The sequence below is a fragment of the Zonotrichia leucophrys genome, chromosome 18, assembly GCF_028769735.1.
Source record: "Zonotrichia leucophrys gambelii isolate GWCS_2022_RI chromosome 18, RI_Zleu_2.0, whole genome shotgun sequence".
NCBI lineage: Eukaryota > Metazoa > Chordata > Aves > Passeriformes > Passerellidae > Zonotrichia > Zonotrichia leucophrys.
The window spans coordinates 1,853,466-1,868,243 of record NC_088187.1 but is presented as its reverse complement, the minus strand read 5'-3'; the positions used below and the strand labels follow the sequence as shown (position 1 = coordinate 1,868,243).

The following is a 14,778-nucleotide window of genomic DNA, read 5'->3' as shown; positions in this document are numbered from 1 at the left end:
ACCTCCTGTGTCTGTCTGCACTGGGAGGGAAAAGGTTCTGAAGAGCTGCAGAGCAGTGATGAGGCAGGGATGCTCCTGCCGAGCTTTTTCCCAGCTCACAGCCCGAGGATGGGGATGTGCCAGGCTCAGTGGGGTCATGCCAGCTCCTGGCAGCGTGTCCTCAGCCTGCCAGCTGCAGTGACCCGACATGGGAACACTGTCTGAGCAGTGCTTGAATTTTTAAACCCCTCTGTGCAGCCCCACTGGAGGAGCCTCCTAGCTCTGCTTTCCAGGAATGCCCTGGCGATGGGACTCGCCTGGCACAAATCCCTGCAGACCGCAGGGCAGGAGGGAGGGCTCCGTCCCACGTGTGCCATCAGCGTGCCGGGGCTGCCGTGCCTGCAGTGCCTTTTCCATGCTGCCAGGGAAAAGCAGGCCTGCTGCTGCTGTGCTGCTGTGCTGCTGCAGGAAAGGCTGTAAACCCTGCAGCATCTTCCCTGCTTCAGCCTGAGCTTGTGTCCCTCAGAGGGACAGGTGGGAGCAGGCCTGGAAAAGCAGCTGGGAGGGCAAAGCTGTAGGGTAGAGACCACAGTGTTACAATGACACTGGGGGCAGATCCCTGCCAGTGCTTGGCTGCAGGTCAGGGAAGGGGATTCACTGGGTAGAGATACTTCGAGAGCACCTCTGGCATTGCTGCGTCCACAGATGTGGAAATACTTCCTGCAAATGCTAAAAGTAAAATACAGAGGCTGGTCTTCCTTTGGAAGGAATGTGGTAGGAAAAAAAAATTTAATTAAATGTCCAGGACTGTGATGGGAATCCTATAACCTTTAACTGGGCATGGCATGAAGAGCCTTTTCCTGTTGGCTTGGTGCAGTGAGAGGCAAAGCTAGGAAGGGGTTATTATTTCCATCTATGAAGCAGATTAATTCTGAGAACTTTTAACTTCCCTTGCAAACGGCCTAAATTAATGTTTTAGGATTTTAGTCCCTGCCTTCTCCCACCCCCCCAAAGGCCAGGCCCTGGAAGTGCCATTATGCTTCTGTCAAAGGGGCTATTTCTGGAATTGATGATATGAATGAAGCCTAAAACTCCACTCTCATTAACGTCTGCAGCTTATCCCGGTGTCACTCCTAAGCTGGTGGGACTTGGTGACACTGCAGGGGGAGGCTGTCATTTCAACCCAATTTTCATATCACATTTGCACAAAAATTTCCAGGCCTTGCCAGCGCTTTCCACACATTTGTCAAATCCCAGCCGCTGTCCCAGTGAGTGAGGCTTCTCCTGGCACAGAAGCGACGGCTGTGGGTGCTGATGGAGGACTTGGTCCTGGATGGGATCTCTGTGTTGAAACGACGAGTCCTTGCCCTAGAAAACAGACAGTGAAGGATCCAGGGGGTTTTATGCATTGCTGTGGTTGAGTTTCATTGCGTGGTGCAAACCTGCAGCCCCTGGTGCTGCCCCTTGCCCACGGAGCCCTGCTGCCATCACACTGCTGTGCCTGGGGTGGGGGCGGAGGGCTGTGCCACCCCATCCCAGCAATGGCAGCACATGTCCTTGGAGCTGCTGCTTGGCTGCAGAGGGGGAACAGGGCTCAGGAAGGGAGAGAGAGGGATGCAGGGAAGGGGGAGAAGGGCAATGGTGGGAGCTACCTGGGAATAGCAAAGCATCAAGGGAAGAAATAAACATTAATCCCACAGAAAAGTGTGCGTCCCTGTAGAGCATCACCAAACGCTCCCCTCCGTACTCAGCTCAGTCAGTGGCACTTCCCCAGGGAAAGGGAACCCAGTCTCTGGGACATAGAGGTGTCTGCTCTCCTCAGCCCCAAGCCAAAGAGTCCACCAGGAGCAGTGCAAGTGCTCCACCTCCTTGGAAAGAGTCCAGGATGCAGCTGGACAGAGCATCTCATCTGGTTACTGCTGCCCTTGGGCAACAGATGCTGATTTAATTCACTCACGAGTGAATTTGATCCAAACTTTTGCAACCAAATCATAGCAAGCATAATGCAATATCTTCTTCTTTTAATTATATTAGACTGGGTAGTGTTGGCTAATTGAATCTGGGACTCTTGCCTCTTAATTACAAAAGGTCAGGTGCTGTGAATCGTGGGCAGGTGGCACTGGGACACTGGTGATGGGGAGGGGCTGAGGGCTCCTGCTCTGTGAAAGACCTCCTTTGGTAACAAGTGAGTGACTTCTGGACATTTTCCTTCTTTTTTTCTTTTGTTCTCTCTATCTTATGAATTTTAAGTCAGATTACAACAGAAGTGTTACTGCGAATTTCTGTGTGGCAGAAACAGGTTTTTTTTTTAGTTGAAAAGAATCTGTGAGGATTTTGGCTGCCTGCCTTGAGCACATTGATGGTAAAAATGTGGGTTTTTAAGAATACGCTGGGATGAGCAAGTGACCCTTAAAAGTGGTGACTTCTGACACCCATCGGGTGGGGTGGATGGGGTGATCACCCGCTGTGTGGTCATGAACCCCATTATTAATCCTTTTTCTCTTAAATATCATCTCTGCTTGGTGGGAGGAGAGGGCAGGACCCTGAAGGCCAGCTCTGTTCCCAGTAAATATTTACCTCATGCAGTGAGGGCTGTGGGCTCAGCGCGACGCTGGGTGGTGGCAATGCCACCTCTGCCCCTGCTTTCAAGTAGTCTCCTCCTCACCTGAACTGCTGGCCAGGGACCAACACTGTCTCTGATGCTCCCCCAAAGCTGCTTTGCCCCTTCCCTGCCTGCCCTGCAGCAGTGAGAGGCATTCAAAAAAGCACCTTCTGCTTTTGCTAATTGAAGAGTTTCCCTTTGTCAGCCTCTCGCTCAAAGGAGGGTCGGTACAAAGCCATAGCCAGCAGCACTTTGTGTGCCTCTGAAAATCCCATTAGCAGAAGAAAGAGCTTGAATTTTCATTCAGCTGGAAAAAAAAAAAAGAGGGGGAAAAAATAACACCCCCCCAACCTTCTGATGTATCAGCTGCACATTAACATACTGCCCTCGGCACTGCTGGGGTGCCTGTCCTGGGAATATTTAATCAGGGAGAAGTGTTATATTGGACTGAAATGTCTGTGCTTCAGGGAGAAATATGCTGATAAGTGGTCTGCAGTTAAATTTGGGGTAAAAAACCCCTCTGCCCTCAGCAAATAAACACCGCTCCCCCTCCCTGGGTCCCCCTCCCTCTCCAGCTGTTTTCCTGCCTGCAGATGTTTGTTCCTGCAAGACAAGTTGGGATGTGGGGAGGGCAGCCCTGAGATGGGAGGACAGGATAGGATGGAGGGACCTTCACTGTAGCCATGGTGGGCAGCATGGGGGAGCCATGGCTGTGCCAAGGGGGGAGGTTCTGGCCCAGGGTAGCATGTCTGTGGGCAGGCTGGGGCTGCTGGCTGTGCCATGGGACCTTCTTGGGGTGCAGATGTGGCGCTGGTCCCCAAATCTTCCTGCTGGCCACAGCTGGTGCCCTGTGTGGGGCAGGTTGTGGCATTTTGGGGGGTGCACTCTCCTGGCTTCCCTCCACTTGCAATCAGTCACTGGTACCAGTGCCAGCACTCTGATGAGTATTGAGGGACATCTGAGCCACGGTGGAGACTGTGGCATGCCAGGGAAGGACGGGGTCTTTGGTGCCATCCTGTGCTCTTCCATTCCAGCCTTTGCTCATCCCTCTACGTCAGATATGGGGCTGTGGTGGGCTTGGCTCTGCTCAGCTGCCCTGGGTGAGCATTAGGGCTGTGCTGAGTCTTGGACAGGGAGGAGGTGAGATCAGAGTGGCTCCAGGCTGATGCCCACCATGGTTGTGTGCCCGTCTCTCTGCTTGCCCATGAGTTTGCGGTCCCCAGCCAGCATCAGCAGCTGCTTACTGGGCCAAAAGCCCCCCAGCTGGGATGGAATGTGTGGAGGAGATCCATATCCAGTGAAGGCTCTTGTCCACTGCCATGGAAGAATTTGAATGGATCTTTGACTATCTGGGGACTTGTCCATCTGTCTCCGCAGGTTCTGACCCAACCAACCCAGCTGTCCTGGGACATCCTCACTTCCCTGCTGCATATCTTCACAGCCTGTACAGGTGACATTCCTTCTGTCACCCCTTTGGGATCATTCAGGGTCATTTTAATTCTTTCTGTTCCCAAGGGCTTTGCAGCTCCTCGCTGGCAGAGCCCTGGACATGGCTGGTTCTGCTGGGGAACCTTCCCAGGCCCCCAAGCTGGGGATTCTCTTCAGCAGCTGCCCCTTCTCCTGGCTGCTCTCCATGCCTGCCCCCACAGGACTATATTTAGGCTAAATATCCCAGCCCATAGCCCCACCCTGACAGTTGGAATGTCTGCCCCAATATCCTGTAAACATTTCTCCCGATTAAAAGATCCAGATTGTCAACAACCAAACTGTGACTCAGCCCCATGTGGTTTTCCAGGAATTCGCCCAGGATGGGTGGCAGGAGCTGCCAGCCCCAGGCCTGTGTGCCCTGGGTGGAGAGGCACCTGCTGATTCATCCTCACCTTGCGCTTCCCCAGCAGATAACGCTACAGCACGGGCTCCTCAACACCACCCGCTGCTGTGTTGCAGTGAAAACTCTCGTCTGTCAAGGGCCATGCTTATTTTCCTGGAGCAGAGAAGCTGCTGCTGGCACTCAGGCAGGAGCATGGCCCTGCTGTCTGTGGGTTCTGGCAGTCGAGAGGGTGTTTTTCATGCTAGGCTGGAAGATAACCCCAGCACCACACTGAACCAGTGCCTGGATTTCCCATCTCTGTGCTCCTGGAAATGCCCCCAGAAGTATGCAGGAATTGGGTACCAGGTTTGAACCATCCCTATGGGGATGTGCTGCAGCAGCACACTCCATTCTGCCCCAAAAGTGCATCCAAGGTCTGTCCCAGCAGCTCAGCTCTTTAAAAATTGCTCTGAGAGGCAGGAGGCAGGTAGGGATTGGGCTCTGCTGGCCCTCCCTTAAAGGCTTTTAGGCTGTTCATTAATGGTTTTGGCAGTCTTGATTTGGATTGGGAATGAAAGTTTAAGCAGTGGCTTCGAGGAAACACCCCTGGGATAAGCTGAGACATGGTTAATAGAAATTGTAATGTTAAAGTGCTTTTCTGTAAAACGCTAGGAGAGGAAATTAATGGTGTGGAGTTTTTTAGTTTTTTTCTAAAAGTTGATATAATTCATTTAATTAAATGTTTTAATCCATCACATCAGCACTCAGCACTCTTGCCATGCAACTTCCATTTTAGAGTGGTTTTCAGATCAGCTGCAGCCACTGATGGCAGCATGGCCAGAACACCTGCAGGTATCTCAACATGCAAACTTGGAGAGTGCCTGATGTAGGGAAGCTGCTCTGCTCCTGGCCTTAAAGACCAGGAAAAGCTTTCCAGTTCAGATGCTGCTTCTTGTGGATGCACCTCTGGGTCTGCTGCCTCCTTGACAGGTGTGTGCAGATGGTTTGAGAGGGTCAGCATGCTGGTGATTCTGCTCAACTGTGTGACGCTGGGCATGTTCCACCCCTGCGAGGACATCGCCTGCGACTCGCCGCGCTGCAGGATCCTCCAGGTACAGCCCCAGAGCTGCTGGGAGCTCAACAGCAGCCCCAGGCTGATGTGGAGGGGGAAGGAGTGAGCTGGCTCCAGCCACGGTGGTGTGGTGTCCCTGGATGTTGGTTCCTGCCTGCACTGTCTGTCCTGTGAGCACTTGGGAAGTGCTGGGTTTGGTGCTCAGATGAGAACATGCAGTGCCATCAGGCAAAGCCCCTGCCAGGCTGTGCCAGCCCCAGCCTAGCTCAGCCTTCCTTGGAGTGCTTGGGGAAGGCCAACCATCTAGTGGTCAGTGAAAGCAGAGCCCAAACTATGCTTGTCCATTTTCCTGGCGCTATGGGTGCTGTTGGACCATCTGGGCTGGGCCCTGCACCACAGGGCTGCTCTCAGCACAGCTTCTTCCCAGGGATTTAGCTTTTACAGATGCAAGAGGAGACCTTGCTAGACTCAGCTTTCTAATTCCCTCCGTTGGAGCAAATGTGCAGGAGCATCCCTCCTCCCTTCCTTTCTTTTGCAGAGCTTTGATGACTTCATCTTTGCCTTCTTTGCCGTGGAAATGATCGTCAAAATGATTGCACTGGGGATTTTTGGGAAGAAATGCTACCTGGGAGACACATGGAACCGCCTGGACTTCTTCATCGTCATTGCAGGGTAGGTCTGGGGAGGCAGGTCCCCTTCTTCCTGAGCCTCTGGGTTGTCATTTGTGGCTCTGCTCAGCAAGCACTGGGTTTGGGGGAGCAGCTGGTGGAGGCTGGGGGCTGGCTGGTGCTGATTGCTGGCGTTGTCCATCCCAGCCTCCCAGCAGAGATCACTCCTGAGCTGCAGCTGCCCCTCTGGTGCTCTCAGTAGCTGGAGGCGGAGCTGATGCTCAGTGCACGGGCAGAGCGGGGCAGGGTGACAAAAGTTGTTTGTGGTGCATTTTGACCAGCCTGGGGCTCCTTTGCTGGATACTGTGCTTGGCTCTCTTCCCTCCAGCCCACCAAAGGTTTCAGTTTCCATGGTTGGAGTGGGCAGCTGGGAGCATGGAGGGCTGTGCCAGGAAGGATCATTCAATGAAACATGCATGATTTCCCTCATTATTATACTTCTTTTTTCTTGAGGGAAAGTGATCAAGTTCGCCTTTCTGAGTGTTTTCCTTTCAGAGGCACCTGGTTTGAATTAAAGGGTCTTCCAGCATCTGAGAGTCTCCTGGCAGAGGCTGCAAATACACATGGAAAGTCCTTGGCCACTGGCCACTGAGCTGAGTTTCTTTGATACACAAATTTCTTGCTGGCCCTTGCCTCCCTCCCTGCCCCAAGACTTTTGGGTAAACAGTTGGGTTTTGCCTCTTTTGATAGAGCTAGGGATCAAATTTACTAGATTTTCTTGGAAAGAAGCAGAGGCCCCTCCCAACTTGTTTGCCTGGCATAGGTTTGGTGTCCCAAAGAAGGGGCAACAGCCCCTTCTTCTTTGGTCCAAGAAGGGACAACACCTTAATGAGTTTTGCTTATGTTCCATTGCTGGCCTCACAGGGACGTGGCCCATGCCTCTGCTAATCAGCTGGGAGAAGTAAAACAGAGGTTCCAGGTCTCTCAGTGCATCCTTGGCTTGAAAAATTCATTGTTTCAGAGGTGAAAAGGTTCAGTGAGCTTCAGACCCAAGAGCTGTATTTGTCCCCATAAACCTGTCTTCTGCAGGAAGCCACAACCTCCTACTTTCCAGCTGCACCAGCCTCTGGCTCCTCAGTTTAGGAGAAGGTTCAGGGTTTCCTCCTGAAATGTCTGAGCAATGTTAGGGACAGCAGTGATGGGATGCTGGACCAAGAGGGGGCCACAGGTCCAGTTAGGTCTGGTAGGGTTGTAGACACCAGCAGCACATCCAAGGGCTGGAGCTTGCTAAGCCACCTTTATTTCGTCTCATTTGTTATGTCTTATAGTGGAATTAAATGTAATGAAGAGCCCAACCCAAGCAAGGCCTGACATCCTATCCTGGGAAGCATGGTCACAGATGCTGGGCAGTTCCAAACTTCACTGTGCCAGGGTTCTGCCACCTTGCCCTCCCAGCCTGGTCCTGCCTTTGCCTGTTGGTCTTCCAAAATCTTTGGAGCCAGACTTAGCCCTGATGTCACTCTGTGGGGACCCACCATGATGGGACCTCACTCTAGAGGGGACACCAGCCAGGACCATTCTTATTCCTAAGCCAAAACATCACACTTCTCTTTGCTTGAGCAAAGAAATCTCTGCATAGCTGCTGCACCTGGCCAGGTGTTTGCATATGTGAGAGTTATCTCCTTCCTGGGCAGAGCTGCATCGTGGCACAGATCCCCCTGCAGCAGCTGCTCCCCATCCCCATCATGCAGAGACATTTTTTTGCTGCAGGATTTTGCAGCAGGGTAGTCTGACCCTCTCGTGCCTTCTGCCAGGTCGGCTTTGCTTCTCACTAAGTGATGGCTCTTTCCTCCATGTGCATGAACTGTTCCCATCTGGGCCCCGTCAAAACCAATTCAGCTGGCAAAGCACCTAACTGGATTTAAATACAAAGCAGAGCCTCTCCTCCTCCAGCACTGACTTTGTCTGCTCCCTTTTGCTCCCCTTTTGTGCCCTTTTGCTCTTTTCCAATCCTAGCCTATCCATCCTGGAGTGCTGCATCCTACTCGCAGCATTGCTGCAATCCTGGGGAGCCTGCTGAGGGCCAGGGAAAGCTAAAGGGGCTGCAGGAATGGGACACTGCTGAAGCAGAGAAAAAAAAAAGGACTCAAGCCCTTAGTAGACCTAAGATATTGGTAAAAAACACCTATAGTGTTTTTACCTAAGTGCTGCAGGGTCAAATCCCAACCAGACAGAGGGAAATTCCTCAGGTAGCCCTTAGTGCAACTCTCTGGTTCCCAGAGGGGACAAACTACCCCAAGGAGCACCCAGCCCATGGTGCTCACAGCAGAGCCCAGGAGCAAGGGATGAGCAGGGCTCTGCATGGAGGAGTCCTGCATCTGAGCAGGTGTCAGGAAAGAAGCCAGAGCCAAACTGGGGTCCTGGAGAGTGCAGGGCAATCCTCAAAACCCAGCTGGGTTTGCTTAGATACCAGATAAAGCAAGTCATGCTTTTAATGGAGGTCTCACATAAGGGCCTCAGCCAGATTCCCCAGTGAAATTCCAGGGGAGGAGACTGAAGTTTTCCTGTGGTCCTGGTGACCACAATGAAGCAATTCTGTTTCTGCATTCACATTTTTTCTCTGCCCTTTATGTGCCAGAGATGGGAGGAGGGAAGCAGCAGCACAGTGTGAGCTCCCCAGCACCAAGCAGGACCCTGAGCTCCAGCTCTCCTGCTTTCCTCGCCCCTTCCCTTCTCATGGGCTGCAGAAAGTGATGTCAGGGGAGAAGAGAAACAGCAAACTGCATCTGTGGGGCTTTGGGTGGGGAAAGCATGTAATACTGGGACTGAGCACTCCCACGGGCACAGCATCCATAGAAATCCTTCCCAGCCACCACCAGTTTAGAACAGGCTTCAACCCACACTGCCCACCCCCAGTGCCCCCCTCCCCACAAAAATCCCAACTTAGAGCATCTCAGCTTCCCCATTCTCTGAGAACTCTCTAGATCTGACAGGGGTTATCATTGTGGAAGAAGCCTTTTTGTGCATTTTCGCTCCAAATCTCCCTCCCTGTTGTAGTTCTGGGAGAGCCTCTTGGATGCTGTCCTTGCTCCTGCTGGCCACTTCTGTGGGATGCCATTAAGTGCTTCTCATCTCTGTTAAACTGTCCAGACCAATCTCATGAACTCATGGAGTGTAAATGACTTCTTTGTGACAATGTAATGCAATTAGTGCTAATTACAGAGTGTGTAATGTCTGCAACACATCTCTGTAATTACAGTAAAACTTGCTGGAGATGAGAATAGTGCTGTATTATCAAAACTCTGCTTAGGGAAACATGGCTTAGGCTGGAGGTTACAGAGTTGCATGGGGAAAAAAGTGATGAATGGCGCAATTATGTTGCATTATTTTTAGAGGAGGGCATTTGGGGAGTTTGCTTGCGAGAGAACACTTCTTTGAAGGTTAAAAGGCATTGCAAGCAGCTCTTGCCCTCTAAAGATGATTAGATATCATTCTGACCTCTCCCAGCATAAGACACAGATGCACTGAGGATGGATGCTTGTTTGCATCCCAAAATATGCAGAAGTGCTTAATGCTGACTGGGGCTTGGGCTGGTAAGCCAGAGCTGTGGGATGGAGATGTGCCCTGACTTGGTGTTTCCCTGGTCCCTGTGGGACCCAGCATCTGCCATCCTCCAGCAGGGCACAGGAGCACCCTCTCTGCTCCTCTGTGGGCAGAGGAGAGCCACAGACTGAGGGCTCCCTTCTGCTCAGCTGGAGCCAGCCCCAGCCCCACACTTTGCTGCAGTCCCAGCAGCTTGCAGGAGCACAGCTTGTTCTGGCTTTGTCCAGATAAGGACTTCCATGACCTCTGCATTCGTGTAGATCCAAATGGACTTTAAGCCATCCTCATCAAAAAACCCCATGGTGTGATTTTGGAGTTAGCCTGTGCAGGGCCAGGAGCTAGGCTTTGATCTTTGTGGTTCCCTTCCAGCTTAGGAGATTTTATGATTCTATTTTATGATTCTAACCCCAAAACAACAAAAGCCCCTAATGGTTTATTGTTTTCCTGTGAGAGAGCTTTACACCAGGGGATAATTTGGAGCTGTCAGAGCTCATGGGATTCCTCTCTGCCTTCCTGTGCCCACATTCTGCTCCCCACCGAGCAGGGCTGTGCATCATCCCCTGTTTGAGCTGTGTGGGTCTGTGGTTACTCCAGGCTCAGTCAGTTGCTTGGCCAAGACTGAGGAGCCCTGTTTGTGCTTTGCTCATTGTAATGGTAACAAGCCTCTTCAAAGACTTTGTAGGAAAGTTAAACACTTCTGGAATATTTTGCTTACGATTGAAGAGGAGCTGGGGCTGGAGGTGGTTGGCAGGCTGCTTAATTCAGGAACAGACACCACTCCTTTCTCTCTTTGCTTCCTGAACATTTCTATTGTTTGTTATGATATTTTTTCTCTCTCTGTGGAAGGCTGTATTAAACAGTGAGCTCCACTGAAGCCTTCATAAACAACCTTAAGGATGTCTTTCTCCCTCCTGGTTTTGAGCATTGAATTTCAGGGATGAAATAGGCTGCAGGAAGCCCTGTTGTGTTCATAGGTGACAGGAGAGAAAGGGATGACACAGCCCCCACTCCATCCCTGCTCCGTTTAAATCTGGATGGGGTCTGAAAAGCTCTTTAGCTCAGAAATTGGAAGAAGGGCTATGGTGCCAGACGGGTCTCTGCAGGGAGCTGTGATCCCATAACTGCAGCAGCCAGAGCAAGATTCCTGCTGGGTGCTCTTGGTGAAGCTTCCAGCATGTTGCCTTCATCCCACAGCGCCAGATCGCTCCACAGGCAGGCAGGGCTCCTCTGAATGGCATTTTAGCTGTACAAGGCTGATCAAGGTGCTGTTTCAGCTCCCTGGTTCAGACACGGGGAAGAAAGAGCTGGTGTGGGACTGCCTACAGGAGCCCCTGCTGCAGCTTCCCGCTGCAAAGGCTGATTTTCCCCATATATTAGTCTTTCATCCCTTAAAAACAAAACTCACGGGGAGGAGGGATGAATGTTGCTTTTTCATTCCCTCTGCCTCTGTGGAGCTGTCTGACTTGGGGAGCAGCACAGCGGGACGTGGCAGCAGTGCCCTCTGTGCTGCCTGGCACCCGAGCGAGCCCCGGCGTGCAATTGCCCGTGTGAGAGGCTGATTTGCACACCCAATTACCCAATGTGCAGCCACTGCCACGGCCCCTCTGGGCCACGGGGAAAGCTGCACCAAACCTTCTCCCAGGAGCCTGGCCCTCTCCTGGGCTTTCCAGGATGGATTTGAGTGTCCTGGAAACTGGGAGCCTCCTCCACGGCCTCGCTGTGTCCTGACTAATCCCAAATTAGATGCTTTGTGCTCTGAGCACAAGTGCCAGAACATCAAGCCAATACTCGTCATCATGAACCTCCAGGACTTCGATATCTGGGGCTGAGCTGTGCAATTTAATGTTTTAAGTTACTTTTGGGTGGATAAAGGGTAGCCAAGACCCGGGCACAGATGAAATCCATTGGCTGTGGATGCTCTGTGCTGCCTTCCCACAACCTTTGGAGCAAAGCATCCCGAACAAGCTGCATCCCTGACTCACAGAAACCTGCTGGGTAAAAGAAAGCACTCAGCAGTCTCCCTTGCAGCTGAGCTGACTCAAGTCCACCTGTGAAAAGCCTGGAGGTTTTTTTTTTAAGTTTTAGGGACTTTTAAAAAGGTAATTCTTTAGTTTCTTTCAGTTCTTCAGCTGAACTTGCTGCTGCTTCAAAAGCCTCATTAGTCAAGTGTCCTGGCTGGGACACATGGTGCAGCCAGATCCAGCAGGCTGCAGGGTTCATGCTCTCTGTGTGCTATTCTTTTTCTTCTGTTCAGCTTGATTGAAATGAGTATTTTTAAAATTAAGCAACACCCACGAATGCGGTGAGACTCGCAAGGCTCCAAATGCAGCCACTGAGTGAAAGCAGAGCACAGCTGAGCTGGCGAGAGCTGGGCGAATTTTCATTCCAGCTTTCTGAAGATACACCACCTAAATAATTTCTCCTTGTCTTTTCCAACACCGATGGCTTAATATCACCCACTGATGGCTGTGCTTTGTAGATAAAGGGTGTCTATACGCCCAGTTTTGGAAGCTTTTTAACGCTGAATAAATCTCAGCCTATCTCTCCCCAGCAGTGCAGGGCTCTGAGTGTGCAGGGGGTGGGCAGCTCTCGGGGGTGGCCCTGCCTGCAGCCGCTGCTGCTTTTCCACTGGTTTCTCGTGTGACCTTGGTCACATCCCCTGGGTGTGCAGCACCCCCAGCACCCAGCTGTGCAAGGGGGGAGTTCAGGCTTTCCTTGGAAAGTGCCCTCAGCAGAAACTCTCTGTGTGACTCTGCTGGGTTCTCACAACATTCTATTTCCTGAGCCGGATTGGTCCTGGAGATGGGAGCAGAGTCAGAGCTGAGAGCAGGGTGCAATGCTGGCTAGGTGTGGGAAGGACTTGGCTGGAATTTCTGTGCTCTGTTAGGAACTCTCTGGATAAGCAGAGCCCCTTGAACCCTTTCTGTGATGCCCTGAGCATCGCTTTGGAAAGCCCTTTGCCTCAGGGTTGCTGCCTGGCATTGCACTCAGGCAATCCTTCCTGGTGCGTTGGGTTTTACACGAGAGAAACCCCAGCATGATCACTGTCTCCAGGTGGAATAGGAATGAATTTCTCCTTCCTGGTCCATCTTGAGCCATCCTCGTTGCCTGTCAGCTGAGCTCTGGGAGTTTTCCTGCTTGGAGAAGCATTTGCCAAAGGTTTGCATCAGCTCCCTCTCTGCCTCCCACTAGCAGCCCGTTGTATGTCTGGCTTTGCAGATGCTCCACTTTTATTCTTAGAAAGTCCTAAATATTTCCGCTTTCCTTCTGAATAACTCCAGTGATGGGGGTTGCTAATCACCCTGACGAGCTGTGAATCCATCCTATTTAATGCTGAGTTTCTTTCTGAGCCTTTAACTTGGCTGGGCACCAGGTTGGTGGCAGCGGTGCTGACAGGCATCATGCCTTTCCCTCTGAGCAGAGATGACATTTGAATTGAAGCTTCATCAGGAGCCTTTTACACTGCAGATTTCCAATGCATAAATGCTATATATGCTGGTAAATGTACCTGTCACCTCACCAGCTGGTGACATCCTGACATTTGCTCTCCCTGAGTATCTTCCCTTGCCAGGGATGTGGATTGATTCTTCCCGTGTTTCCCCTTGCCTTGGGAAGTGACCTTAGAGCTGGGGACTGCTGGTGTTCTCACTGGACTTGCTCTTTAGTGACTGAGCTTTACTGACATTCTTTTCTCCAATACCGAGTTCTCTCAAGGCACTTGAGAGAGGTTACCAGCAAGGTGTGGGCCCTGTGCTCTGTGTCTGGGGCTGAGCTTGGCAGTGCTTTAACACCAGTTTTGGCAGCAGTGCCCAGCAGCATAGGCAGGAGACCACCTTCTTGCTCTTGGTCTTGGTGTTCAAGTGTTTGCTTGAGCCTCTGGGTTGTTGTTCGGCTTGTTCCTTTAAATTTGGCATAATAATTGTTCTTTAATAAGTTAAATCAAAATGTATTTTACAGCACATCCTTTGCAGCTTACAAGCACTCACATCTCTGGAAGTGTGTCTGGAGCTGTCATTAATCAGAAAATGATTTGTCTTGGTGCATTTAACCACGTGCTGCTCTGAATTTTGCTGGCAGCCTCTGTTTTAATAATGGATGAAAGAAAAGCTGTATGTTTGATATGGGTTTTTTACCTGAATTTTGCCAACCACACAGAAATCTTTTTGAACAGCAAGTGAAACTTGACAGCAATGAAACCACTGCCCCTCTCCTCACCTTAGCCAAAGCTTGCCCAGTGCAAGGAGTCCTGTGCACTGAGGAAGGGACTGGTTTTCTATTCCCAGGTCAGGTGGGATTTTGTGAATACATTGATTCCTTTCTGGTTAGGGGCTGAACAAATCTGTAGTATCCATACGTGCATGTCCAACCTCCTGGGGCTGTCCCATTGCTAGGGGGGTCAGCTAAGCAGAGAGGAATATGTTGAGGTTATTTTAAATATAGATATGGTTTGATCATCATCATCATCATCATCATCATTCTCATTAGAGCCTATCAGGTAAAGCCTCAGTGCATTAAACACAGAGTTGTTTATATGAGGGCTGGAAGGGGAGCCTTCTCAACCCTGGGCACCCTCACCTGCTGGGAGCAGGAGGGAGGAGAGGGGTTTGGCTGCTCACAGCAAGGACAGAAGCCTCCAGTGTGCTGCAGCCAGGGCAAACCTGACACAGCATGGATGGATCCTGCAGGATTTCCAGCAGGGAGGAAAGGGACAGCACTGATGCCTTGGTGCAAGGACCAAAACCTCTTCCAGCAACTTGATGCCTAATCAATCAATTCAGACCAGGGCAAGCGTGGAGGAAGGTTGTGACTGAGAAACAGAGAGCCTGTCTGTGAGATGGGGCTGGAAGAACTTGATTTGTTTGACTTTGCAAAATCAAGGCTGAGAGAAGATGTGCTTTGTCCTCCGTAAATACATGGGTGAGTAAACACCAGGGACAAATAACAGCTAGAGAAGCTACTTTAAAGACAGTGCTGCTGTAAGAACAAACAGATATGAGCTTGTCCTGAATACATTCAAGCTGGAAGTTAGGCTTCTAGCCATTAGAGTTGGAGGGAGGGAACCACCCAGCTTGTTTGGAGATGGAAGTTTTGGAAGAGATTAATA

At 51.1% G+C, this 14,778-nt stretch overlaps 1 protein-coding gene across 17 annotated transcripts in view; it reads left to right on the top strand.

Moving 5' to 3' along the window:
- CACNA1G (calcium voltage-gated channel subunit alpha1 G) overlaps positions 1–14,778 on the top strand; it is a 143,548-nt gene that overhangs the window by 39,842 nt on the left and 88,928 nt on the right. For all 17 annotated transcript variants that reach the window (XM_064728318.1, XM_064728320.1, XM_064728317.1 and 14 more), the window contains exons 2-3: positions 5,392–5,503; positions 6,002–6,135. In XM_064728318.1, coding sequence (XP_064584388.1) covers positions 5,392–5,503; positions 6,002–6,135 — 246 coding nt within the window. The remainder of the gene's footprint in view (positions 1–5,391; positions 5,504–6,001; positions 6,136–14,778) is intronic.